The sequence below is a fragment of the Panthera onca genome, chromosome D2 (genome assembly GCF_046562875.1).
Source record: "Panthera onca isolate mPanOnc1 chromosome D2, mPanOnc1 haplotype 2, whole genome shotgun sequence".
Taxonomy (NCBI): Eukaryota; Metazoa; Chordata; class Mammalia; order Carnivora; family Felidae; genus Panthera; species Panthera onca.
The window spans coordinates 28,720,414-28,746,802 of NC_138349.1; the positions used below are offsets into that span (position 1 = coordinate 28,720,414).

At 45.2% G+C, this 26,389-nt stretch overlaps 2 protein-coding genes across 18 annotated transcripts in view; both read left to right on the top strand.

Moving 5' to 3' along the window:
- NDUFB8 (NADH:ubiquinone oxidoreductase subunit B8) lies at nucleotides 1-5,190 on the top strand. The gene is made up of 5 exons (XM_060641757.3): nucleotides 1-134; nucleotides 391-517; nucleotides 2,032-2,131; nucleotides 2,566-2,721; nucleotides 5,008-5,190. The coding sequence occupies exons 1-5, from the start codon at nucleotides 50-52 to the stop codon at nucleotides 5,098-5,100; spliced, it is 561 nt and encodes a 186-aa protein (XP_060497740.2). The 5' UTR covers nucleotides 1-49; the 3' UTR covers nucleotides 5,101-5,190.
- A 2,441-nt stretch (nucleotides 5,191-7,631) lies between these two features.
- Nucleotides 7,632-26,389, top strand: part of SEC31B (SEC31 homolog B, COPII component) — a 36,746-nt gene continuing 17,988 nt past the window's right edge. For 3 of the 17 annotated variants that reach the window (XM_060641741.3, XM_060641742.3, XM_060641750.3), the window contains exons 1-10: nucleotides 7,634-8,357; nucleotides 10,745-10,831; nucleotides 11,189-11,312; nucleotides 18,074-18,269; nucleotides 18,484-18,579; nucleotides 19,495-19,638; nucleotides 19,956-20,098; nucleotides 21,154-21,253; nucleotides 21,358-21,519; nucleotides 22,035-22,169. In XM_060641741.3, coding sequence (XP_060497724.2) covers nucleotides 10,753-10,831; nucleotides 11,189-11,312; nucleotides 18,074-18,269; nucleotides 18,484-18,579; nucleotides 19,495-19,638; nucleotides 19,956-20,098; nucleotides 21,154-21,253; nucleotides 21,358-21,519; nucleotides 22,035-22,169 — 1,179 coding nt within the window. In that variant the 5' untranslated portion in view covers nucleotides 7,634-8,357; nucleotides 10,745-10,752. Of the gene's footprint in view, nucleotides 8,358-10,741; nucleotides 10,832-11,188; nucleotides 11,313-17,286; nucleotides 17,438-17,737; nucleotides 17,939-18,073; nucleotides 18,270-18,483; nucleotides 18,580-19,494; nucleotides 19,639-19,955; nucleotides 20,099-21,153; nucleotides 21,254-21,357; nucleotides 21,520-22,034; nucleotides 22,170-26,389 lie in introns of those variants that run through there. The other 14 variants (XR_013550551.2, XM_060641736.3, XM_060641734.3 and 11 more) reach the window with 14 other exon arrangements.

The window sequence follows — 26,389 nt, forward strand, 5'->3', positions numbered from 1 at the left end:
GTGACAAAGCCTTTGCGCATGTGCAGAGTGAAACTGGAGGAAGGTGAAGATGGCGGCGGCCAGGGCGCGGGTCCTGGGAGTCCGATGGCTGCAAAGGGCAGCCCGGACCGTGGTGCCGCTGGGAGCACGGACAGGTTCGCCAAAACGGGCGAGGCCTCAATGTGGGAAGGGGATGCCTGAGGTTTGGTGTGTCGAGGGTTGGGGGGGGGGGGTATCGCGGATACTGCAGTGGCCGTGTCCGGCGAGGGGACGGAGGTATATCCACAGAGAAAGGAGTCAAGTCTCACCTGGTCCTTTGAAGCCCGGGCCGCCACAGCCTCCGCACCTTGAAGCCTTCTGGGCGGCAGGAGGGACCAGGTCTTTTCTGACCCGCCCCTTTCTGCTCTCCAGCTTCGCACATTACCAAGGACATGCTCCCGGGGCCCTATCCCAAGACCCCAGAAGAACGGGCCGCCGCCGCCAAGAAGTATAATATGCGAGTAGAAGACTACCAACCGTACCCTGATGATGGCATGGGGTGAGATGCAGAGTCTGCTGGCAGCCGGGTAGTGACGGGAGATGGCCAGCTCCATTGCGTGGCTCCACTCTGACCATTTTCCCTGAACCTTCTCGTGATCCCTCAGAGTCAGTGGTGTGGGTGCTTTTCTCGGTGAAGGGAGGTGGGAGGTGATGGGTGAGCAGCTGCAGCCTAGAGGACTTCAATTTTCTCCTTGGCTCAGGCTGTTTCCTCAAATGAGGAAGCCGGGATTTTAATAGCTCCCTCGAGGACCCCTGAATAGCAGGAACTTTCCTTGGCTTCATCCAGAGCGCAAGGTTTCATTTAGATTGAGCATCTGCTGGGCTCAGGTGCTGTCATGCAGACACGTGATCAGGCTGGAGCTGGACTCCTGTCTTGAGAGCCCTATTTGTAGATGGAGTACTCTATATTCGTGTGTATATCTTTCTTGTAAAAAAAATACCTTTGCTATTAGGGCTGTGGAAATTGTAGTCACTGTCAAGCGGATTAAGCAGCCAACTCCCCTACACCAATCCACCCCCCCCCCCCTTTAAATAACATCCCCATGGTTAATTATCTGGAGCGATTACCATCACCCTCATTTTCTTTCCTAGCATCGCTCTTTCAATAGTGGTTTTAGCAGCTCCTATTCTTCTTCTTGTTTTCCAATCATTTTCTGTGACACATGACTAGTTGTCATCATTTCCTATGCCTCTTATTTTGTTGTGGACAAGAGTAGCATTGGTAGCAGTCTGTATAAGCTGAAACTGGATTTGTTGGGGGGAAACCCAGCTTAGCAGGAAATCCCATGAGGTGTTTGAGACATGGAGATGCATGCTAACTTGGTGGTTGGGAGCACAGTTGCCATGAAGAGAAAGCTTTTCTAATCTGAACCCCTTTTGTTTGTATTCCAATTAGCTGGGTGACCTTGGGTTCAGACTAAACTACAGTTTTATTTTCTGTCTAATGAGGAAATCAGAGTGATTAATTGCCAAATTCCCTTCCAGCTCTGACATTATAACATTGCATGACTTTTTGTTGTTTTTGAAAGAGGGGGACAAGCATATATGTTATAATGTTGCAGAATTTGACCTAGGGGCGTCTGGGTGGCTCAGTCGTTGAGTCTGACTCTTGGTTTCTGCTCAGATCATGATCTCATGGTTTGTGGGTTCGAGCCCACACTGGGATGGGGGAGGAGGGGGAATTTGGCTTGGGATATTCTCTCTCTCTCTCTCTCTCTCTCTCTCTCTCTCTCTGCCTCTCCTTCACTTGTGCACTCTCAAATAAATAAACTTTAAAAAGGTAAAATAAAAACCAGAGTTTGACATGAAGTTTTACTTACACTTTGGACTTTTGTGGTTAGTTCTGTGCTTAGTGACTATAAATTGAGATACTGATTTGAAAGTGGTTTCCTCTGTCCTTAGGTGAAGCAATTTTTTCTGTCACTTGGGTTCTTATCTCTAACATGAGGGGACTTTGAGTTTTCTGAGTGAGGCTGCTCAGAGCCCCTTCCAGAAGTTTTTCTGTCTCTCCAGATATGGGGACTACCCAAAGCTCCCTGACCGCTCACAGCAGGAGAGGGATCCATGGTATGACTGGGACCACCAAGACCTGAGGTTGAACTGGGGTGAGCCGGTGAGAAATCCATATCCCATTTGACCTTCCTTCCTTCTCCCTAAATCTTCCTGAGGATTCTTTCTTTATCTAAATGGCACTTTGCTGTCTAAATAACATTAAGGCTTTCTGCCCAAGGAAGCAAGGTCCAGTGATCTGAGATCTGAGGTTCCATGTGTGGTACATGGAATGGGAGTTCTGGAAATAATCAGAACTATATACTTTGAAAATTGTGAACTTCCATGATTGAGCTGTCTTTAGTCAGCAGAACCTAGAGCTAAGCCAGCACCTAGTCCTATATGCTAGAGTAGCTCACACTTGATTCTCAGAGTATTGTCCTGAGGCAATAGAATGCTTTTATTGAACTTTATATCAGGCTCTGATCACCCTTTTGCAGACCGCCTGCCATTTGCAGGAAGAGCAGTATGTGGTATTTATCTGCTTTTCTGCCTCAGATGCACTGGGACCTTGACATGTATATCAGGAACCGTGTGGACACATCCCCTACACCTGTTTCCTGGAATCTCATGTGTAAGCACCTCTTCGGCTTCGTGGCCTTCATGCTGTTCATGTTTTGGGTTGGGGAGACTTACCCCACCTACCAGCCTGTGGTGAGTATCTGAGAAGTGTCCCCGTAGGCACATTTGCTTAGCCCTGTTTCCTGAGGGAGTGAAGTCTGTAGAGTAGGGATCCAGCCAAGACCAAGCCTGTCTTCCTGGTAAGGCCTGTGGAGGGCCTGACGCATTGGCCTGGCACCAGAGTCAGAGCACTGCTCCATGCACACATCTTGGATCAGCCTAAGAGAGAAGAAACGGTTTAGGACTAGGCGAGGAATGAGAATGTGGAAGTCAACTCGTCTTCTATAAATGCTAATTTTGAGAGAGCAACAAATAAATTTACTTATTTATATTGAGGGAGGGATAGAGAGAGAGGAGGGAGGGAATCCCAAGCAGGCTCTGTGCTGCCCGACCGACGCAGGGCTCAATCTCACAAACCATGAGATCATGACCTGAGCCAAAACCAAGAGTCAGACACTCAATTGACTGAGCCACCCAGGTGCCTCTCAACTCGTCTTCTAGAGTTGCCATTTGGGGGCTGTACTCACTAATTATGTTTTAGCAAGTGATCTTTCAAGGTAGAGTCAAGGCATCTAGAGCTGAAACCTATCCTCTGCTGGAGGCATGAAGGGCAGTTCCCTTAGGGTACTGGAAGCAATTAAATATTTACTACAAGCATGGACCATTTTATTTTGGAGAGTGTAAAGGACACAGAAAATATGCTGTCTAGCTTTATGGGAGTTTAATTTGGATAAGCAAATGGTGAGCAACATTTGAACAGAGATACAGGAATTTGGCAGTTTTAGTGTATATATGTAAATAGTGAATGTGTGTGTTAAGACGTGTGAGATGCTGTTAAAAAGAAGGATGGTGCTAAATACTAAAAATATGTATAGTCTTTGGATGGTGGGGAGAAGTTGGAGAGAACATTTGGGGCAGGACAAAATAGAATGAAGAGGAGAGTGAGTTAGTTGGAATGGAATAGGCATATAAAATATTCCTAGAATAACCAGCTGTATTGGTTACCTAGAGAGCTGCTAAAAATTCAGATTCCTGGAGAGCCTAATTCAGTAGCTCCATGGTGGGGTTCTAAAATCAATATTTAACAAGTTCCCAGGTTATTCTGATGATTTCAGAAATTAGGTATGGAAATTGCCATGTTAAAAAAATATTGTGAGGTGAGCTGATCAGTTAGGTTGGGATGCTTTTATTGCATGGCTAGGGATTTGGGCTTCGTAGCATAGTAAGACATCAATGGCATTAATAGTAAGACTAGTGGCATAGTAAGACATTAATTCAACAAATATTTATGAAGACCCTACTATGTTCCACGTACAGATTGGGCTAGGGGTTGGGGACCCAGTGATGACCTGGACTTCCTCTAGTCAGCACCGAACTGTGTTGGGTTTTTGAACAGAAAAATGACATAATCTAATGAAGGCTAGGACTTTAGGATGATTGATCTGGGAGTAGTCTACAGGGTAGATTGTCCGGGAAGGAACTGAAAGCAGGAAGACTGTCGTGTTTGCAGTTGGCTGCTCGGTGCTACCTCTGCAGAGATCATCGATGTCCTGATGGTAGCTGGCGTGTCTGTGTGCACTGACACGAGCCTTCCTACCAAGCCCCAGGGGCTCCAGGCTGGAGAGTGCACGTAGGGCTGGTGTGAGCACTAACTTCTCTTCAGGAGAGCAAGAAACACAGTGTGGCTCTTCCATTTTTCAGTTCTGTAAGCACATCACCCTTTCCTCCTCCCCTTGAGCTGTGTTCCCTGACAGCTGTTTGTTGGTAAAGCCAGCAGCCCCTAAAGCACGTCCCAGCCGTGTCTCCTCTGTGCTTTCCCCCACCGCTGCTCCTGCACGCCTCATTTGCTAGGCCACTTTAGTGGTGGAACCATTAGAGGCTGAGTGACTTAAAGGAGATTGAGTCTGTCTCGACCCCAGGAGAGAGTGGGATGGATGGATGCATCGTCTCATTTAGAGAGCGCTCTCCCTTCCTCCCTCCTTCCTTTTCTTTCTCTCTGTCTCCCTCTCTCTCCCTCTCTCCCCCGACACACTCTCACTCTCTCTTTCTCTCTCTCTCTCTCTCTCTCACACACACACACACACACACACACACACACACACACACAGTGTAGGCACCACCTCTTTTACAATCTAGGCTTTCTGTCTGCCTTGGGCTGAGTAGGGAAGAGGAGCAGTGTTCCTGCTGTTCTAGCCCAGCTGGGTCCGACCAGAGGCCACCTCATACCCATTTACCATGTGTGATTGTTAACTCAGAGTGGGGTGTAGCCAGGTATTGGCTGGATGTATGCTATCTTGCTGACCTGTGTTTTTTCCTCAGGGGCCAAAGCAGTATCCTTATAACAATCTGTACCTGGAAAGAGGCGGCGATCCCACCAAAGAGCCTGAGCCGGTGGTTCATTATGAGATCTGAGACGGCTTCATCGGCTTTGTGCCCCCTGACTTCCTCATTTCTAGAGATTTAACCTTAATGAAATCCCTAATAAAACGTAGTGCTGTGGTATCTGTGCCTCATTTCCCCAGGAATAGCCACTGCCGTGAGGACCTCATCCTTTTCCTTTCCTTTTTTTCTGCCTGCTATCTGTTCCCACCCCCTACCCACTCTGAGATTAGAAAGATGGGAGGGTAGGGGGAGTTAAGCACAAGAAAATGGTACTTTGTTAATTTTGCTGGGGCTGTGAAGGTATTTGAGGGTTTCAGTTGTGCAGTAGGTGGTAAGGGTAGCTTCTTTTCCCATTTACAGGGTTGAAGAAAAAGGAAGATATGTTCCTGACTTCCCAAGTTGGAACAAGATATATTTTCCATAAGAAACCTTTTTATAACGGTTAAGGTTTTTGTTTTTGGGTTTTTTTTTTTTTTGAAAAAGTGCACTTAAAAAAAATTTTTTTTAAGCCTATTTATTTATTTTGAGAGAGACAGAGACAGCATGAGTGGGGGAAGGGCAGCTAGAGAGGGAGAGAGAGAATCCCAAGCAGGCTCTGTGCTAGCAGCTCAAACCCACGAAGCCATGAGATCATGACCTGAGTCAAAACCAAGAGTCGGACGCATAACTGACTGAGCCACCCAGGCTCCCCTAAAAAGTACACTTTAACATGTTTCAAGTATGTTATAGGATAAATAGGTGTTTTTGAACTCACCTGAGGCTGTGACTGTCTCTAATGTCATTTCTGTTGTAAGAGTACACACAAGTATTCCTTGTTCCAAAGCAACTTGTGAATCCTACATTTATGAATTAGAGGGTAGTTCAGTGAGTTATTCTGAACCTATGCATGGCTTTTGCTATGGTTTTTGAGGGTCTATCTCGATGCATCTGTTAAGTGAAACAACTCATTTTCTTTTTGTCCCTTTGGAGACGTTTTCTTAAAATTACACTGCCTGAAAACCTGTCCCATAGGAAAAAAAAAAAAAAGCACACTTTCAATATGACCTATGAAAGCAAGTCCACCCAAGTTACCAGACCTTTAGTGGTTGTCCAGGAAGTGAAAGAGGGATTTGTTTTTAATGATTTTTTAAAAATGTTTATTTTTGAGAGAGAGCAGAAGCAGGGGAGGAGCAGAGAGAGGGAGACTACATTCAAAGCAGGTGCCAGGCTCTGAGCTGTCCGTGCAGAGCCCAACACGGGGTTTGAACTCCCAAACTTCAAGATCATGACCTGAGCCGAAGTTGGATGCTTAACTGACGGAGCCACCCAGGCACCCCTAAAGAGACTTTTATGAGACCAGAGGATGGGTACTTCTAATAAAATGCCACTACTTCTGGCTTTTTATCTGTCTTCATTCTCTGTCCTCTGTTGCCTTTGGTAATATATGTAACAAATGTCTGTGTGTCTAATATATGTATGAGACATTGATAGGCCCTGGGGCTATAAAATTGAACAGGACAAAAATAGTTGCCTTCAAGTATAGAAGCTAAGACTGGGAGTTACAAAACAAAGTGAAAAGAATTAACAGCTAAGTTGAGAGAAAAGAGTGCACTTTTTTTTTTTTTTTTTTTTTTTTTTTTTAATTCTGACCTGCTTGCAGCTGTGACCTGCTTTTGGTTAAAATTTTTCGGAGTGCCCCCATCAGTGACACTTTTGCCTCATTCCCTAGTTCGAGGTGCTGTCTAAGGTTCAGTTTTCCGCCCTGTTTACTTGCCCTCGGGTTTCATCCACTGTTGAGGTGCCTAACATGTTCAAGAAATACTTAGTACGCACAAAGAGTGGGCAGGCACAGACAATACCCTAAATTGTCTTAACATCTGGACTTCAAAACCCTCTAATCCCCACAAAAAGGAAATCTAGACTTGTATCACAGTGACTTGAGGCTCCATGGTAAAATAATGGAACTGACTCACCATCTTTGGAGGCAAAAATACAGTGGAGTTTCTGCATTAAGCCAAAGTTTTGAATCCAATAACTTAGGTCTAACATCTTCAACTGCTGGTAGAATATTTTTATTTGGAAATGCCATAATTCCCTCAGTCAACATAAAAAATCCATCTGATTTTTTTCACCTCCCTCTTCAGCTCTTTAACTTCATCACTCACAAGAGCCTGTCCAGTTTTCCTTTACAATCATTGCTACTATATTAATCCAGGCTTTCATCACCTGGTACCTGGACTGTTCTATTAGTCTTCTAATTTGAGTCCCTGCCTTCAGCTCTGGTCTCTCTCTAAAGGGATCCATATTGCTTGTCTTAAAATACAATTTTCAGGGGCACCTGGGTGGCTCAGTCCGTTAGGCGGGGACTTCAGCTCAGGTCATGATCTCGCGGTCTGTGGACTTGAGCCCCGCGTCCGCTCTGGGCTGGCAGCTCAGCCTGGAGCCTGCTTCGGATTCTGTGTCTCCCTCTGTCTCTGCCCCTCCCCTGCTTGCTGTCTCCTTCTCACATAATAAACATTAAAAAAAAAAAAAAAAAAACAATATTCATCTTATTGCATCCCTACCCATAATTTTAACTAACCCCCAATTACCTGCAAAGTTGAATTGGTATTCCCAATCTGTTTCCCGCCTCTTTCATTCATGGTGTGGGAAATGCCAGGGTGCCTACTAGCCAGTTGGGCCCTTCCTCCTTTCTGAGACACCACCTATCTTGCCGCTGCAAGGTATGACACCCGTCTTGCGTCCCTGAAATACTCCAGGAAGCCCCTGGTCTACAGTACCTAGGCCTCTGCATGCCTATAGCCCTTAATTCGTTCAGCCAACAGCTTTTCGGCATCAGTTGTTGGTGGGCTGTAGTGCGTCACCGCTGTTTATGGCCTCGATTGCTATTTACCTTTTCAATTAGGATTCCACTGAGAGCTTCTGGAACTAGTTAGTACCAGGTCTTCACCATCATAACAAATAACGAATTAGTATTTTCCCTTTTCAGGGGCTGTTCCCCGAGCCTGGCTCTAACTGAATAGGCCAGAACTTAGCGGTCGCAGGATCTGACCCTCTGCGGCAGAACCGCGTTATCACGGCGCAGGTGAGGGAGCCGGCAGAGCCAGAATCCTATTCCATCCTCTTCGCTGCTCCTCCGGCTCCCCGAGTCGACGCTTCGCGGCGCGTGCGGGCGGCGGTGCTCGGCCTCCAGGGCTACTTTTGGCCCTCGGCAGCCGCCGTCCGCAGCGCCCAGCTGAGCCCACATGCCCTCGGAGGAGACCAGCCGTGGCTGCGCCGCGCTGCCGTGACCCGGGCTCTCCGTGCAGGTGGGTTTTCCCCGCCTCTCTGGGGCCCGGGGCGCCGCTCCACCGTAGGGAGAGCGCCGGAGGGACCTCGTCCCCCGCGGAGACCCCGGCCCGCGCCTCTCGGGCGCCACCGCGCTCGCTCTCGGATTGGACCCGGCTCCGCTCTCCCGGCCCCGCCGGGGTGCTGCGGCCCCACGAGGGTCTGTCTCCCTTCAGCGCTGCCCTCGCACCTTCTCCCGTGCTCCCCGGACCCCGGCTTAGCCTAGCCTGGAGGGAAGCTGTGCTCACCGCCCCCGCAGGGCCTCGGCTGCGGAGGGTCGCTGGCGCCCTCCATCACCGCGGGAGTCTGTTCGGCTCTTGGTTGAATGTAGATTAACAGCCCGTCTTCCCAGTTACTAGGCCGTCGGGGATTTAACACCTCATCTGGAGTTGAGTTTGAACTAATATCATGGTTAAAAGCGCTGAGCTATGGAGGCTCAGTGGGGTTCATATCTCGGCCCCAGCCAGTTTTCTTCCCGGTGAAATGTATATAATAATGGTACCTGTTGCACAGAACCGTTATGAGAAGTGAGATTTGCCCGTCAAATGCGCAGGGCTAAACGCAGCTCCTACTTCTGTCAAGGGCTTTCCCCACAAACGGGAAAACGGCTTTGACCAGCAGGTGGCAGTGGTGACTGTATAATACGATGTGCAGCGAGTCCGAAGTTAACCTGGTGTTGCCTCAAGCGTTTAGAGGCCCCCTCTAAAGAGGGTCTTGGCTGAGAATCTTGGCTGAATTGGCAGCTTTAAACTCTCTTCAGGCTGGAAAGTACATTAGAGATTGAGGAATACTACCTACTATTTTAGTAGGTTGCGACTAACCTGACGGTGGTTTCCTTAAGCAGTTTACAATGGGTCCCAAGTTTCTTCCCTCAAGTTCAGTGTTACATTAAAAACAATACAAAACAAAACCAAAAACTTTTCTGCCACTTTGCTAGCCTGTTGGGATGGCACTTTGAATATGGGTTAGAATTGTATTGGAAACCACAGAATTAACATGGATGTCTACGTTCATTAAACATAGTATCAAGCACTTTACTCTATGCCAGACATTGTTCTGGCACTAGTTAGTTATAACATGGTGAACAAAGCAGACACAGTACAAGCTCTCCTGGAGTTTACTTATTGGTGGTTGAGACCAACAATGTAAATGTAAATAAACACATAACAATAAGTTACCAAGGAGAAAAAAAAATTGAGACTGATTTTGGTTGGGTGGCTCACCTCCCTGAGGGGGTGAGACACTTAGCCCAGAAAGATGTGAAAAGGAGCCAGTCACGCAGAGAATGAAAGGGAGAACATTTGAAGTATCAGAAACAGAGTTTACAAAAGCTCTGAGGTAATAAAAAGCCAGGAAATGAAAGAAAGGAAAAAAAAAATGTGGCTGCAGCGTAATGAATAAAGGGGGAAAGTAGCAAGAGACGAGGTTGAAGTGGAAGGATGAGCCTTTAAGCAGGGTCATAAGGGGTTTGAGTGCAATTTTGTTTTGAGTGCAATAGAAGTCATTGGAAGACTTGAAGCATGGAATGCCAAAATTCTATATTTTTTTTTATTTTAAAAGTTCATGTCTGCTGCTATGTAGAGAGTTAATTGGGTGATGGTAGAATAAAGATAACCATTTGGAAGATTATCGCAGTAATGCAGGTGAGAGATGACGGCGTCTTCAGATAGAATGGTGGTAGTGCAGCTAGAGAAGAGTAAACAGGTTAAGAGACATTTTGGGGGCGAAATCAGGAAGCCTTAATGATGAATTAGAAGGGAATAAGGGACAAGAAGGAATTGAGGGTGACTTTCAGGTTCCCAGGTTGAGCAGTTGGGTGGATAGTGATACTGTATACGGAGATGAAGAAAACTGGAGAAGGAACAGATTCAGGGGAAGGAGGTGGTAGAATGGAGAATTCCATTTTAGACAGACTGACTTAGGTATCTTTGCTATATCCCAATAGAAATGTTTGATGAGCAGTTACATATAAGGACTTGGCGCTCAGAGTTGAGAAATTTGTGTTGGTGGTATGAATTTAGGGGTCATCAGCATACGGATGAAAAGCCAAGGGAATGGATGAGGTCACTGAGAGGTTATCCAGTTTGATGGTTATCATCACCATTGGGCCTGTGGCAACCAGTGTGTTTAAATATCTTTTTGGGGTTAAAGCATTAGATTTTAGTAATTGGGTAAGTGAACTGTCCTTGCAGATCTACAGATGGTCATGCGTGTGTCACCCTGTATTGCCCTGAAATGCCCCCATTCCATGGTGGGGAGAGAGAAACAAGAACTTGTGTCCACAGGTGCTTCCTAGATCTGGCCCTTAAGCTTGCTGATTTCTATTTTTAGTAAGCTGAGGGTTATGTCAGTTTTCTGCCACCTACAGGACGGACCATGAAGCTAAAGGAGCTTGAACGGCCTGCTGTCCAAGTGTGGAGCCCAGCCAGCCAGTGCCCTGTGTATCTCGCCACAGGTATGATGATACTGTGGACTAGGATCCACTGGAAGTACATAGGTCAAGGGGAAACTTAATATTCAGAATTCTTTACTGAGCTTCAGAGAAAGCTTTAGAGTCATGAAAAGGTGGGGTTCGCTTGCAGGATAAGCAAGGGGACATTAGGTGTTTGGCGTACCTAGGGGCAGCCTTGAATTATGGTTCAAGCTTGAGCACCTCCTGTTTTCTTGCTTTCTTTGGAGTTACCACTTGAAAAAGGATATACCCAGTCCTCTCCTGTTCCGCTGCCTCTCCACTCCCTAACCATTTATACCCCAAATCCATGCATGTATTTTTGCTTATATACTGCCTCTTCCTAACTTTTCTTGTGCCTAGGAACATCTGCCCAGCAGTTAGATGCCTCCTTTAGCACAAATGGCACCTTGGAAATCTTTGAGGTTGATTTCAGGGACCCCTCCTTGGACTTGAAACGCAAGGGAGTCCTTTCTGCCTCAAGCAGGTACCATGTCTGAATTGTTGATGTGTGTGCAGGGCAGCTCCTGATGTAGACTGAGGAATTCTGGGAGCAAGGTGTGCTTCTCAAGGCTCATAAGGATATCTATTAGGTGAAGGACCTTCACCAAGTTGGGGAGAAGTTAACTCTGGGTTTATTTTACCAAAGGATTTTAAAAACACCCACTCTCACTTTTTTGGTCAACAGCGGCATCAGGCAGAGTCGTGTGTTAGAGACTCCTCAACCAAGCCTGGACCCATACGTGCCTGCTCTCTCTCTGAGCCCAGAGATGTTGGCTTCTTCCTCCCTTGGCTCTTGTGAAGATAACCTGACACAATATCTCCTTTCGTGCCAATGGGAGGAGAATGAATGAGCCTCTCCTCATTGTGGTTAGGCACTGATTGGGTGCTCCTGGATTTCATGGCTCTGGCAGGCTTACAGGCCTGAGTACAGGCATTCACAGAGCACATGTATACAGGTCAGGCACTATGCTAGGGACTCTGTATATCTTATTCATTCCTCAAAATGAGCCTGAGCAATGAATACCATTATTCCCATTTTGCATAGGAGGGAACCGAAACTCTGGGAAGCTAGGATTTACACATAGGTCTCATTCCAAAATCTACCTTCTTTCGATTATTCAACTTCTCTTTTATAGGTTTTGTAAAGATGTGGCTTACAGTCTGAAGCAGTGGTCTCCAAATTTTCATACCACTGGGGAAAATGTGAATATTCACTATACTCAAGTTATAGAGGCAATATAAATAATACACATGCATTACTCTACTATTAAAAAGTGCCATTTCCATAATTTTATAGATTAAAAATATAAGTCTTTTTCCTACAGAGAATTATCTTGTCCATCCCTCTTTAGAGATTACTGGTCAAAATGCAACTTTGCATTCTCTTATGAATGTTTTGGTCCATCTGAGAGATAAATTAAGATATTTAGATAGAAGTACCCTCTTTTTTCTTTACATGGGTTAGCCTAATAATGAAAGGTTAGTTATCGTTCTCCCTTTCTTGAGCCCCTATATCACTTTCTGACAGTATCCTTTATTTTACAGTTTTTTTATATCTTTGTATTTCCAGTATCTTTCCCTTTGAAGAGCAGCCACTAGAGGGTTTACCAATAATGATGAGATATTCTTAGCCTCCAAGCAAGCATTTCAGAAAGGGCTCCTGAAAGAGGGGAGCTAATTCAATAACATTTATGCTCCTGGACTTAAGAAGAGGGGCAATGGGTAAGAGCTCCTATCCTCAGCCAGCCAAGCAACAGCTTTAGCACAGTAGTGGCTCCTTAGGGCTAATAGTTCCTAAGAAAGAAACAATATAGTTGCTTAAGAAACCTTGAAATTGAATCCTAAGATCCCTGTGGGCAGAGATTTTTGTCTGTTTTATTCACTGCTGTATCTCTAACTCCTAAAACATCACCTGGCATTTGATGCTTAAGGATTATCTGTTAAATGAATGAGCGATGCTAGAAATGTCTGGATTACCAAACTGAGCACTCATATCCACCATTTCAGTCAGTTAAAGTTATTCTTCAGTTAATCTTAGTGCCCTGAGAGCTTTTCAAAGGTGACGATCGGTTTGTCTTGCAGCCAACTAGGCTGAAGGGACCCTTTTTGAAATGTTGGTACTCAAATCAGGAATTGTAAACTTCACTTCATACCCTGTTTGATCCTGCAGGGATTGGGAGCTATACCCAAAATAAATAGTGCAGCTAACACTATTGATAGTGTGTCATCTCTATTTTCTTTTCTACCTCTGTAATTGTGTGCGAGGATTGAGTTGCATTTCCAAAGACCTAAGGAACTATCTTTGACATAGATCTATAGGGTGTTGTTGAAGAAATCATCTTAGACACCCAAGGGCCTAAGGCACCCACTTCTTTCTGTTCCAGCCTGGGTTCAGTCACTTACTCAGAAACCCACATCTCAAACTATTGACCAAGATGATCGAGGTAGAGAGAGGGCTCCCTGTTCTTTGCTTTATACTTTCCTCTTTCTTTTCTGTGCCATCTTTTGCGTGGTTTAGTGGAAAGCACAGTTGTATTGGGTTGCATCCTTGGCTAGAGATAGGTGACTTTGTGCAAATGGAGGTCTTAGGTTTCCTCACTTACATATAAAGAAGAGGTTGTACAAGAAGACTAAGAACCTACTGAGCTCTAAATTCAGGTATTATGTTCAGTGTTTCCTTCTCTTCCTTTTTTGTATCATAATCTCTTTTCTTTTTCCTTTTTTTTTTTTTTTTTTTAAAGAAACCTTCCTTGGGTCTCATCGTTATTACCTAACACATACTTTTCAAAATCTTCCCCCATCCTTTGCCTGCCCTTTTCACCAGACGCATGCCTCAACCACATTTGAATCCTGAAGATCCCCTTATATCAATTCATGAGGCATCAGAAAATATTATGTATTTAGAAATATCTGACTGAAAGAGAAGTCCTCTGAAACACTGGTGTGGGGGTGGATAAGGGACCACCTCAAGCTGTAAATAGACTGAAGAGAGGGAATGGATTAAAGCCACCGGGTGCATCAGAATCAATATGGATTAGCACATGCATTGAAGCAAGTGATGTTTGGTTTGTTAGATGAATCTCACTCAAGAATAAAGGTTTTTGGGAGAATAATACATTATTTATGAATTGTCTTAATGAAATGAGGACTTAGCTGCTGTGGCTGAATGAGGTCAGAGACCAGTGTGCGATGTGCAGTACTCCACCCTCTGTCTGCACTGAGGGTCTAGATCTTTTTGTGGTCTCTGTAACCTCTGTATGACCTATTCTCTAGTAACGTGAAGACAGTAGGTGATCTATCTCTCAGCACCTTTATAGTAGTTCTGGCTACTTGGGGAACCCTATGGCCTCTCTTTGGGTGCCTGTGTAAGGAACAACACTAAGCAGAAAAAGATCACCTTGTGTACTTTTCTTAGTTTTCCCATTTCCAAGGTTTGCCTTCCTTAGAGATTACATCAAGATCACAGAGTGGAGAGAACGTGGGCTTTGTTGTTGGATAGGCCTGGGTTCAGATCCCAATGCTGCCATCTAATATCCTCTTGGACACATTGTTTAACTTCTCTGGCCCTGTTTTTCTCTGCTGTAAATTTGGGATACATGGGCATGTATTAGCTGGTGCATATTAGGCTTCAGAAAAGAAGTTCTCTCAGACAGCCACTGCTTCATTTCGCTGTCTTCATTCTCCAACTTGAGCCCTGCCTTCACTGCTCTTTTTTTTTTAATGTGTGTGTGTGTGTGTGTGTGTGTGTGTGTGTGTGTGTTGAGAAAGACAGAGCATGAGCAGGGGAGGGGCAGAGAGAGAGGGAGACACAGAATCCGAAGCAGGATCCAGGCTCTGAGCTGTCAGCACAGAGCCTGATGTGGGGCTCAAACTCACCAACTGTGAGATCATAACTGGAGCCGAAGTCAGACACTTAACCACTGAGCCACCTAGGTGTCCCTTCACTGCTCTGACTTTTTAGGAAACTTGGATTCCCTCAGCTAGTTTGGCTTGTTTTCACTTCAGTAACATGAGGTTGGAATTTTTTTAATGTTTATTTTATTTATTTTGATAGAGAGCAAGCGATCAGAGGAGGGGCAGAGAGAGAATCCCAAGCAGGCTCTGCACTGTCAGGGCAGAGCCCAATGTGGGGCTTAAACTCACAAACTGTGAGATCATGACCTGAGCCAAAATCAGGAGTCAGATGCTTAACTGACTGAGCCACCCAGACCCCCTCTGAGGTGGTTATTTTTAAAAAGGAACCTTACTAAGCAAATAAAAGCAAAATCCCAAACAAGTACATAAATTATGGAAGAAAGAATTTACACAACACATATTCCTAGTTATAAATTAGCTAAAGCTTGGCCTCAGCTGAGCTTAGCTAGGATGGCCTTTTGATCTCTCAGACCTCAATTTATTCTCTTTAACCTTGTCTTTTTCTCTCCGCCAGGAGCATAGCCATGAGCTGGTCATAGGGCTGGTTCTGTCTTTATGAATTTCAGTGTCTTCCCCTACTGGTCTAGGCTGGTATCAATCTGATGTATCCAACACAGGGGTTCTCAACCCTGTTTGCTTGTTACAATCACCTGGGAGCTCTTGTTAAAAATGTAGATTCTGGGGGCACCTGGGTGGCTCAGTAGGTTAAGCGTCTGACTTCGGCTCAGGTCATGATCTCGTGGTTTGTGGGTTTGAGCCCCATGTTGGGCTCTGTGCAGACAGCTCAGAGCCTGGAGCCTGCTTCAGATTCTGTGTCTCCCCTCTCTCTGCCCCTCCCATGCTCATGCTCTGTCTCTGTCTCTCAATAATAAGTAAATGTTAAAAAAAGTTTTTAAAAATGTAGATTCTGAGGGCCTGTCTCTGGAAATTCTGCTTTGCAAGGTCTAAGTAGGAAAGTAAAGAATCTGGTTTTTTCTTTTTCTTTTTTTATTTTAGAGAGGAAGAGAGAGTGCAAATGAGGGAGAGGGGCAGAGGGGGAGACAGTCTTAAGCATGCTTCCTGTTCAGTGCGGAGCCGGATGCAGGGCTCGATCCCATGACCTTCAGATCATGACCTGAGCCAAAATCAAGAGTCGGACAGTCAACCCCCTGAACCACCCAGGTGCCCCAAGAATCTGTATTTCTTTGATGCTGTATACTGCCCATTATCACCATCTCCATGGGAACCTCTTCAGCAGAGAATTGCACCTGTATTCTCATGTTTTGAAAGTTCCCATCATTCCATACAAACTCTTCCTATACCATCTCTTTAAATTTCTAATCTCTGGAAATCCTATTTTCAAGCCAAAGGCCATCTTGTTTTTTAACTTTTAAACTATTCAAACATAGAAAGTTGTAGAATAGTACAATGAACAATTACATACTTTTCCCTAGATTTATCAGTAGTTAATATTTTGTTGCATTTGCCTGCATGCCATGCACTCTTTTTCTGCGTGCACATGTGTGCGTACACACACACATGCTGTTCCCTGACCATTTGAAGAGCAGAGATGATTGGCATTCCTTGAGTCCGTTGAATGATCATGTCCTGGTCCTTGCTTAACTTGTCCTAGCCGTTCTCACTCTCCTAGATGTTCTCTTTCATGTCCTATTTGGGCTCTAGGCTCACTCTCACTAGTGAAATGGTTAACCATAGGACTGTACTTTCTACGTGCTTACAGAAAGAAAATCATTTTGTCACACTCTGTGTTCTGCATCTTGGTCACTCTAAACTAACTAGGCTTGTTCTCGAACTCTTTGGTGACTCCCCCTTGAGGTCTCAGGTGCCTTTGTCTTTGGTCTGTATGCCAGGTGCTGTGATCATACTGACGTTACTGTGACATCTTCTACCACCCCCATGTGAGTTTTTCACTGGCCATATTCTCCTCTGGTTCCTGTGAGACCTATTGTGGGCTTCTCTAGTTATTTTGTTGACTCGCCCTCTGCCCACATTGACCTCTAGCCCCAGGTGACCTGGCAGCCTCTTGAACTAATGTGGCACGCGTTCTTCTGCCCTGTTGAGATCAGTGCAATGTTAGAACACATGGCCTTTTGGACGGTACCTGTAGAGCCACCGTTTGTGTCAGCTCTGCTGCTTTACCTCAGTTGCTGACCTGGTCTCAAATGGTGTTCAACTCTTCACTTCTAACAGGTTGGTGCTGCCTAGTGACTGGTCAAACAGGTTCCTGCCTGGTCACCCCACTCAGTTTCTTGGCTGATGTTTCCCAGGGTGTGGGAACATTTCATTCCAGTTAGGGATCTTATGACATCATTCAGTGTGAAATCAAGGGCTGTGGAAATACCCTTGGCTAGCAGCTGTGAAATGGAGGACAAGACTACCTTTAAGGCTTTGGGGATTTCACATGGCTTCCCCAGGGGCTTTGTAGAGGACCTAACTCTGCAGGGTCCCAGGATCCGTCTTTTCCTTTTGGGTAAGATGCAGGCCAGAAAGCCAGAAGTGTTTCCCACGAGATGTGTTTATTCTTTTTGCTTCTGTGTTTCTAGGGCTGGCCGGCTACAGCCATAGAGCAGATCCAGTGGGCTAGTCACATGGGAGAGACACAAGGTGGAGTGATCCTTGGGTCCCTTCTCACTTACAGCTTGAGAGGGAAGAGAGGACAACAGTTGTTGGTGTAGGGAACCTGCTTCTAGTCAGGTACAGAAGAGTTTGGATCTTCCTCTAAACAGAATACAGTCTTTTATGATGGTTAAGGGATCAGACTCTAAAATAAATGGGCCAGACTTTATACCTTGATTCCACCACTTCCTAGGTGTCAAATAGGGATAAAACTACTAACTGTGTATACAGAAATTCATATATTTTCTGTGTCTCAGTTTCCTCAATTGAAAATGGAGTTAGTAATAATACCTTATAGAGTTATTGAATATTAAATCAGTGAATACATGTGAAGCACTTAAAACAATGCTTCATACGTAGGAACTGTTTAATAAGTGTTAGTTGTTACTGTTATTTGAGTTGTGAGGATTAAGTGAAGTAATTTATTTGAGATGTGTATCACTGGCCCTATATAACCCTAATAATGTTAATTTAGGGGGAAAAAAAAAGCCTGACCTCCTCACTTCTAGTGTAACAAAGATGGAATATTTGTCAGAGAAAGGGCAGGACCAAAGTGAGGACACCTCTGTTGTGTGTCTGGTAAGTGAGGGAGAAAGGCAGGCCTGTCTTGGGGTGGGGATGCCTGCATAATGGCAGAGGCTGACAGAGATGCCTGCTCTCTGCCTATTAACATGGTTCTGAGTTGGTGCTGATGCCAGTTTCTCCTCTTTGTAGGTTTTACAAGCTGATCTGGGGGAGCTTTGGCAATGGGCTTCTGGAAGCCTCCGGGGTTATTGCAGGCGGAGGGAACAATGGCATGCTTACTCTATACAATGTGACCCACATCCTGTCTTCGGGGAAGGAGCCTGTGATTGCCCAGAGGCAGAAGCACACGGGGGCTGTCCGAGCCCTTGACTTTAATCCTTTCCAGGTACTGCATTTCAGTTGGCCAGACCATGGCCAAGCCATGGAGTAACAATTCTGTATGGAAACATTGACTTGTGGCCTCCAGTCTGTAACTCTGAGCCCTTCCCAGACTGTTAGGGGAGCGGCTTTGGAAACCCCACATGTGGGTCTCTTTCCCCCTTTCCTGTTCTCACTTCTTCCTGGGGTGGTGTTTCTCCAAAGACCTGTTCTTCATACAGGGCCACCTCCTGGCCACAGGAGCCAGTGATTCTGAAATCTTCATTTGGGATTTGAATAACCTAAATGTGCCAATGACCCCAGGATCCAAGTCACAGGTAAGGAGGCTCCTAGGGCAGCTGATTTTCCCAGGGAGAGTCTTGAATCCTGGAGGCAGCCAGAGCACAGGAGGTTTTGGACTTTACCACTGGAGGGCAATAAAGCTCCGCAAACGAACACATTTTACCAGCCAGCCATTAGCAGCAATGGAGGGGAGGGTGGTTTGTGGTCATTAACTGTCCTAGGGTTTCTGGAAGGAAGATGAAGAAGGGCAGTGGGAGGCACTGAGAAAAGAAGTGTGAGTATGATTTATCATAGTAGAGCTCAGGCAGGGTAGAGTAGGACCCTAAGCTCAGGAAGTGGGGCTAAGAGTAGGACACCCAGATATACTCTTGTCCTTTTTGTGGAGTGAGTCAGCTTTGCCTCTGTATCTAGTTCTCCATGCAGTTGGGGTCCTGTGTATATCTGTCTCTGAGTGTACCTACCTGTCAGTCTATAACTGGGTCTGTCTTTTTGCTTCCTGGCTCTTCTCTGTCTTATGCTTACAGTATTGTGAGGTAAGTTAATTATAAATTTGATAGCACCCTGTGCCCTAAAAATAGCAATGGCTTTTCTTTCTGCCTCATTTTCTCTGACGGTCTTATGTGTCTGTGTTTCCCTTTCTTCCTCCTCTCCCTCTCTCTCTGTCATAGATAAGAGGCCTGTTTTAAATCTTGACTCTATTCTCTCAGGAGCAACTTGGGATAGGAGTAAAATCCAAGTGTGCCTGCCCTTCTCTCAATTTCTACACCAGTACCCCCAAAGGATCCTCTCTAGAAAATTTAACCCTCGGTTCCCTGATACTATCTGGGTTTGGGAAGCTCATGTCTGCTCTTGGGCTTTCTGTGGGTGGTTGGGAGCAGTGGAACAGCAAATGTCTCTTGGTCCAGGGGATGACAAGTTGTCCTCCACCCCCTCCCCCCATCCTGCCACAGCAGCCTCCAGAAGACATCAAAGCACTCGCTTGGAACCGGCAGGTTCAACACATTCTGGCTTCTGCTCACCCCAGCGGCAAGGCAGTTGTGTGGGATCTCAGAAAGAATGAACCTATCATCAAAGTCAGCGATCATAGCAACAGGGTGAGTTCTGGAGGCAGAATGCAGGGTTGGGCTCTGGCTTCTTCCTCATGCCTGAGCTTTGGAGCTGTTCTTCCCCAGGCCAGGGTTCTGCTTTCAGCTGCTACACTTGCAGACTTAGCCTCTTATCAGATTTCCTGTTGAGAGTGAATGCTTAGGGAAGCTAAACAGAGCTGATCTGGAGGCTTCTAATATTCATTACTTGCTCATGGTCATCACACAGAAGAGACACAAAACCTGCCCTATTCCAACTGGGCGGAAAAGGTTCATAATCAGAAGAGTCAGGTTACGTCACCCTTTGGGGTCTGCTTTGTTCACAGATGCACAGCTCAGGCCTGGCCTGGCACCCAGAGATAGCCACCCAATTGGTGCTCTGCTCAGAAGATGATCGTCTTCCAGTGATTCAGCTGTGGGATTTGCGCTTTGCCTCCTCTCCCCTGAAGGTGCTGGAGAGCCACAGCAGGTAATATCTCAAACTCTACTTTTTTGGCAGACGGTATGGCATAACTGACCTGGGTAGGAGGCAGTGAATGCCTCACTTTAGTTACCAAACATCCTCCCTGCCTTCAAAGCCATTCCCAGTGAACAGTTTCCCAATCCTAGCTCTAGCCCCAACAAAGAGGAGTTTCTTGAGATGGTAAGGTTATGGAGAAGAACCTGAGATTCCATTTAACTTCCAGAAATTGGAGTGTGGATGGGGTCATGACAAATATTTGGAGCCAATGTTTAGTCCTCCTGGGAGAGTCCAGGATAATGTTAATCTCTTTAGGTGGTGAGGTTATCTCCTCCAAGACTTCTCCTTTTTTTTTTTTTTTTTTTTTTTTTAGTTTCTTTATTTTGAGAGAGAGAAGGGTAGAGAGAGAGGGAGACAGAGAATCCCAAGAAAGCTCCACACTGTCAGCACAGAGCCTGACATGGGGCTTGATCTCACAAACCACAAGATTATGACCTGAGCCAAAACCGAGAGTCAGACGCTTAACTGACTAAGCCACCCAGGCACCCCTAAGACTTTTCAGTAAGAAAACCTTGGCTCCTGTTTATCCTCCAAACAGGCCTGCCCCTGAAGCTGTAACTCTTAGGCCCCTAGCAGAGAAAACAACCCCACACTGTTCTTTCTTACTAAAGGTCTATGTTGCTTTTATGCCTTCTTGGGGACTTTTAAGAGTTAGATCCTCACTCCTCACATGGGCTAAAAAGCACACATAGGGATGGGTGCTTGAGTGACTCATGCTGATTCACAGTCCCTACTCTACAGTCAGGGAGGAGAAGCGGGCCATCCTGCAGAGACTGTGAGAGGCAGGATGATACAGTGCATAGTGCCCAGGCTCTGGGGTTTGACGTGTCCTGGCTGTATGGCTGCTGAAGGTTCCTTAATTCTTCAAAGCCTCCTTTTCCTCATTTGTAAAATGAAATCAGGCCACTCATTTTATAGGGATGAGATATATCCAAGATATGTATGACACTCTACTCCTAGTGGGCATTCAACAAATGTTAGTTCCTCTTTCCTTTCCTTTTTAGGGGGATCTTGTCAGTGTCATGGAGCCAGGCTGACCCTGAGCTGCTGCTCAGTAGTGCCAAGGACAACCAGATCTTGTGCTGGAACCTGGGGAGTGGTGAGGTAGGCCGGCCTTTCTGTGGGCATGCTGGGAGAGGAGATGAGCTGTGTGTTCTGCATTGTTTTACCTAAGTCAAGGTTTCCCTAATGGTTGGGTTCCTTCACAGGTAGTATATAAGCTACCCACACAGAGTAGCTGGTGCTTTGATGTGCAGTGGTGCCCTCGGGACCCTCCAGTGTTCTCTGCTGCCTCCTTCGACGGCTGGATCAGTTTGTACTCCGTGATGGGTGGGAGCTGGGAAGTCCAGCAGATCAGACAGGCTGACAAGGTTTGAAGGGCTTGGTGGAGAATGCTGGAGGGAATGCTGTCTCTATGTTGGGGGAGAGAGAAGGACGAATGGCCTGGGAAGATGGGAAGAAGTGGGGACTATTGGAGACTGGGAAGCCAGGGGCCTGGGTTGGGAGGGCTGCACCTTTGCTCTAGTGCCCATCTTCCTGGGAGGATGTCAATTTCTGCCACAATACAAAAGAGGCCTTCACCTTGACGCTTGCTCTTGGATGTTCTCTGTGGTATTTCAGGGACACTGGACCTCTATGGTGGAATCGTTATTTTGGAAGTGCCTTATCTCCCTTTCTCCTATAGATCTGTTCTGTGTCTACACTCCACTGTAGACCTTGGATACAGTAGGCTTTCCAAGAGCCTACTGCATGCGAGTTTTACTCTCACTACCAGTTCCCTAGAAAATGGGAGTCTAGCCTTTGTGGGCCAGATTGGATGTTTCAAGGATTTCCCCCAAACATGTAGACGCAGCACCACTTCAAGTTGATGTCCTTTTGCCCTCAGATCTCTTCTTCCTTCAGCAAAGGCCAGCCTCTCCCACCCTTGCAGGTGCCAGAGCAAGTGGCCCAAGCATCACTGATACCTCCTCTACAAAAACCCCCCAAATGGATGAGAAGGCCAGCAGGTGTTTCATTTGCTGTAAGTGTAGTGTGTGTGTGGGGGGGGGTGGGTAGTGCATGGTTGTATGTGTGTATGTGTTTGTGAAGCCTGTTGCGCGCCCAGCACGGAGCTGTGTTCTGTAGGAGATTCATTCCTACTGCCTGTGTCTCAGATCAGGTCCCACCTTCATACTCAGGCAGAGTTACTGTAGCTTTCCTTTCTACCCCTTTGCCTAGCGTACTGTGCTGGTCCTGTCTAAAGGGAATTGAGCGCTTTAGACTGCTTGGTTATGGAGAACTGCTTGAGATTCCACCTGATCTTTCTCTAACTCTTACGTGTTTGGACTGGTAGTGAGTCCAGACATGTAAGGGTTAGAATACAAAGCAGGAAAGAAAAAAATGTAGATTCCATCCTGTCCCTCCTCTGCTCAAAACCTTTGGCCCCCATTGTCTTATGGACTCAAGGCCAAATGTACACAGGGCCGCACTTACCTTTCCAGTTTTTATTCCCCCTTATTCTTATGTGTTTCATGTGCTCCAGTTATATATGACTCCTTTCTGTTCCACAAATAACTCCTCAGCTTTGCTGCTTTTGCCTGTACCCTGCCCTTCAACTTCTCTCCTGAGCCATTGAATCCTACTGTACCTTTTCATGTTCTTTTGCTTAAATACCACCCCCTCCATGTTGTCCATCTTTAAACCCTTGTCAGACTTCACTTTGAGGATTTATCCTCCTATAATGATACACTTTACTTGGACTAAGGTTATTTACCTACTCGGTGGAGACCCTACTAAGTAATGGACTCCTGGAGGACAGGGACCACATTTTGTTCATTTTTATCCCTAAAGCAAGTGCTTCTCAAACTTTAATACACATACAGATCACCTGGAGATCTTACTAAAATTCAGATTCTGGTTCCTTTAGTCTAGGGTAGGACCCAAGATTCTGATTTCCAGTAAGTTCCCAGGTGATTCCCTTGCTGCTGGCCTGAGGAGAGGCAGGGCCCTAAAGCACTAGGTTAACCTAATGCTTTAAATATTAGGTGTCATTTAAAAACAGATGTATCAAAGAAGTGATTCTTCTGTGCAGAGCCACCAGTTTTATTGTGGAGGCAAGGCCAACACACTCAAGAGGCAGGGAGGTGAAGAATTCTGATGTTGAAAGACCTACATTTCTTCGTTTGTTTTGTTTATTGATTTCAGGAGATAATTCTGTGTTTAATTGTTGAGGACTCACCATACCATTTTCCACAGCAGCTGCACCATTTAATATTTCCAACAATGCCTAGGAGTTTCATTTTCTCTGAATTAGCCCCAATACTTATTTAATACCTTTTTTTTAAAGTTTTTATTTATTTATTTTGAGAGAGACAGAGAGAGAGAGAGAGAGAGAGAGAGTAGGGGAGGGACAGAGATGGGGGAGAGAGAGAGAATCCCAAGCAGGCTCTGTGCCATCAGTTCAGAACCTAATGCGGGGCTTGAACTCATGAACTGTGAGATCATGACCTGAGCTGAGATCAAGAGTCGGACCCTTAACCACCTGAGCCACCCAGGCACCCCTCTGCCTTTTTTAATTGAAGTATAGCTGACACACAATGTTACATTAGTTTCAGGAGTACAACATAGCGATTCAGCAGATTTATACGTTCCGCTACGTTCACAAGTGTAGCTACCATGGGTCACCATACAGTGCTGTTGTAGTACCATTGGTTATATTTCCTATGCTGTACCATGACTTATTCATTGCATAACTAGAAACAGGTACCTCCCACTCCCCTTCAACCATTTGCCTGGCCTCTCACCTAACCCTCCCCTTTGGCGGCCACTGGCTTGTTCTCTGTATTTCTGGGTCTGTCTGGAGAGGCCTGCATTCTTTTTTTTTTTTAACTTGTTTTATTTTTTATTTTTTTAAATTTACACCCAAATTAGTTAGCATATAGTGCAACAATGATTTCAGGAATAGATTCCTTAATGCCCCTTACCCATTTAGCCCATCCCCCCGCCCACAACCCCTCCAGTAACCCTCAGTTTGTTCTCCATATTTATGAGTCTCTTCTGTTTTGTCCCCCTCCCTGTTTTTATTTTTTGCTTCCCTTCCCTTGTGTTCATCTGTTTTGTCTCTTAAAGTCCTCATATGAGTGAAGTCATATGATTTTTGTCTTTCTCTGACTAATTTCAGTTAGCATAATACCCTCCAGGTCCATCTACGTAGTTGCAAATGGCAAGATTTCATTCTTTTTGATTGCCAAGTAATACTCCATTGTGTGTGTGTGTGTGTGTGTGTGTGTGTGTGTGTATACGCACCACATCTTCTTTATCCATTCATCCATCAATGGACATTTGGGCTCTTTCCATACTTTGGCTATTGTTGATAGTGCTGCTGTAAACATGAGGGTGCATGTGTCCCTTCGAAACAGCACACCTGTATCCCTTGGATAAATCCCTTGGATAGTGCAATTGCTGGGTAGTAGGGTAGTTCTGTTTTTAGTTTTTTGAGGAACCTCCATACTGTTTTCCAGAGTGGCTGCCCCAGCTTGCATTCCCACCAACAATGCAAAAGAGATCCTCTTTCTCCGCATCCTCACCAACATCTGTCGTTGCCTGAATTGTTAACGTTAGCCATTATGACAGGTGTGAGGTGGTATCTCACTGTGGTTTTGATTTGTATTTCCCTGATGATGAGTGATGTGGAGCATTTTTTCATGTGTCAGATGGCTGTCTGGATGTCTTCTTTGGAGAAGTGTCTATTCGTGTCTTTTGCCCATTTCTTCACTGGATTGTTTTTTGGGTGTTGAGTTTGATAAGTTCTTTGTAGATTTTGGATACTAACCCTTTAACTGATATGTCACTTGCAAATATCTTCTCCCATTCTGTCAGTTGCCTTTTAGTTTTGCTGATTATTTCCTTTGCTGTGCAGAAGCTTTTTATTTTGATGAGGTCCCAGTAGTTCATTTTTGCTTTTGTTTCCCTTCCCTCTGGAGACGTGTTAAGTAAGAAGTTGCTGTGGCCAAGGTCAAAGAGGTTTTTGCCTGCTTTCTCCTCGAGGATTTTGATGGCTTCCTGTCTTACATTTAGGTCTTTCATCCATTTTGAGTTTATTTTTGTGTATGGTGTAAGAAAATGGTCCAGGTTCATTTTTCTTCATGTTGTTGTCCAGTTTTCCCAGCACCACTTGCTGAAGAGACTGTCTTTATTCCATTGGATATTCTTTCCTGCTTTGTCAAAGATTAGTTGGCCATACATTTGTGGGTCCATTTCTAGGTTCTTTATTCTGTTCCATTGATCTGAGTGTCTGTTCTTGTGCCAGTACCATACTGTCTTGATGATTACAGCTTTGTAGTATAGCTTGAAGTCTGGGATTGTGATGCCTCCTGCTTTCGTTTTCTTTTTCACGATCACTTTGGCTATTCGGGGTCTTTTCTGGTTCCATACAAATTTTAGGGTTGTTTGTTCTAGCTCTGTGAAGAATGCTGGTGTTATTTTGATAAGGATTGCATTGAATATGTAGATTGCTTTGGGTAGTATTGACATTTTAACAATATTTGTTCTTCCTATCCAGGAGCATGGAATCTTTTTCCATTTCTTTGTGTCTTCTTCAATTTCTTTCATAAGCTTTCTATAGTTTTCAGTGTATAGATTTTTCACCTCTTTGGTTAGATTCATTCCTAGGTATTTTATGTTTTTTTGTGCAACTGTAAATGGGATTGATCCCTTGATTTCTCTTTCTGTCGCTTCATTTTTGGTGTATAGGAATACAGCCGACTTCTATGCATTGATTTTATATCCTGCAACTTTGCTGAATTCATGAATCAATTCTAGCAGTTTTTTTGGTGGAATCTTTTGGGTGTTCCATATAGAGTATCATGTCATCTGCGAAGAGTGAAAGTTTGACACCTCCTGGCCGATTTGGATGCCTTTTATTTCTTTGTGTTGTCTGATTGCAGAGGCTAAGACTTCCAATACTATGTTGAATAACAGTGGCAAGAGTGGACATCTCTGTCTTGTTCCTGACCTTAGGGGGAAAGCTCTCAGTTTTTCCCCATTGAGGATGATATTAGTGTTGGGTCGTTCATATATGGCTTCTATGATCTCGAGGTATGCTTCTCTATCCCTACTTTCTTGAGGGTTTTTATCAAGAAAGGATGCTGTATTTTGTCAAATGCTTTCTCTGCATCTATTGAGAGGATCATATGGTTCTTGTCCTTTCTTTTATTGATGTGATGAATCACGTTGATTGTTTTGTGGATATTGAACCAGCCC

Bases quoted from the DNA above. Each gene is read 5' to 3' on its own strand.
- NDUFB8 (XM_060641757.3), top strand. From the start codon at position 50: ATGGCGGCGGCCAGGGCGCGGGTCCTGGGAGTCCGATGGCTGCAAAGG. The intron at 135-390 runs GTTCGCCAAAAC...TCTGCTCTCCAG, and splicing joins GCCGCTGGGAGCACGGACAG to CTTCGCACATTACCAAGGAC. The intron at 518-2,031 runs GTGAGATGCAGA...CTGTCTCTCCAG, and splicing joins TACCCTGATGATGGCATGGG to ATATGGGGACTACCCAAAGC.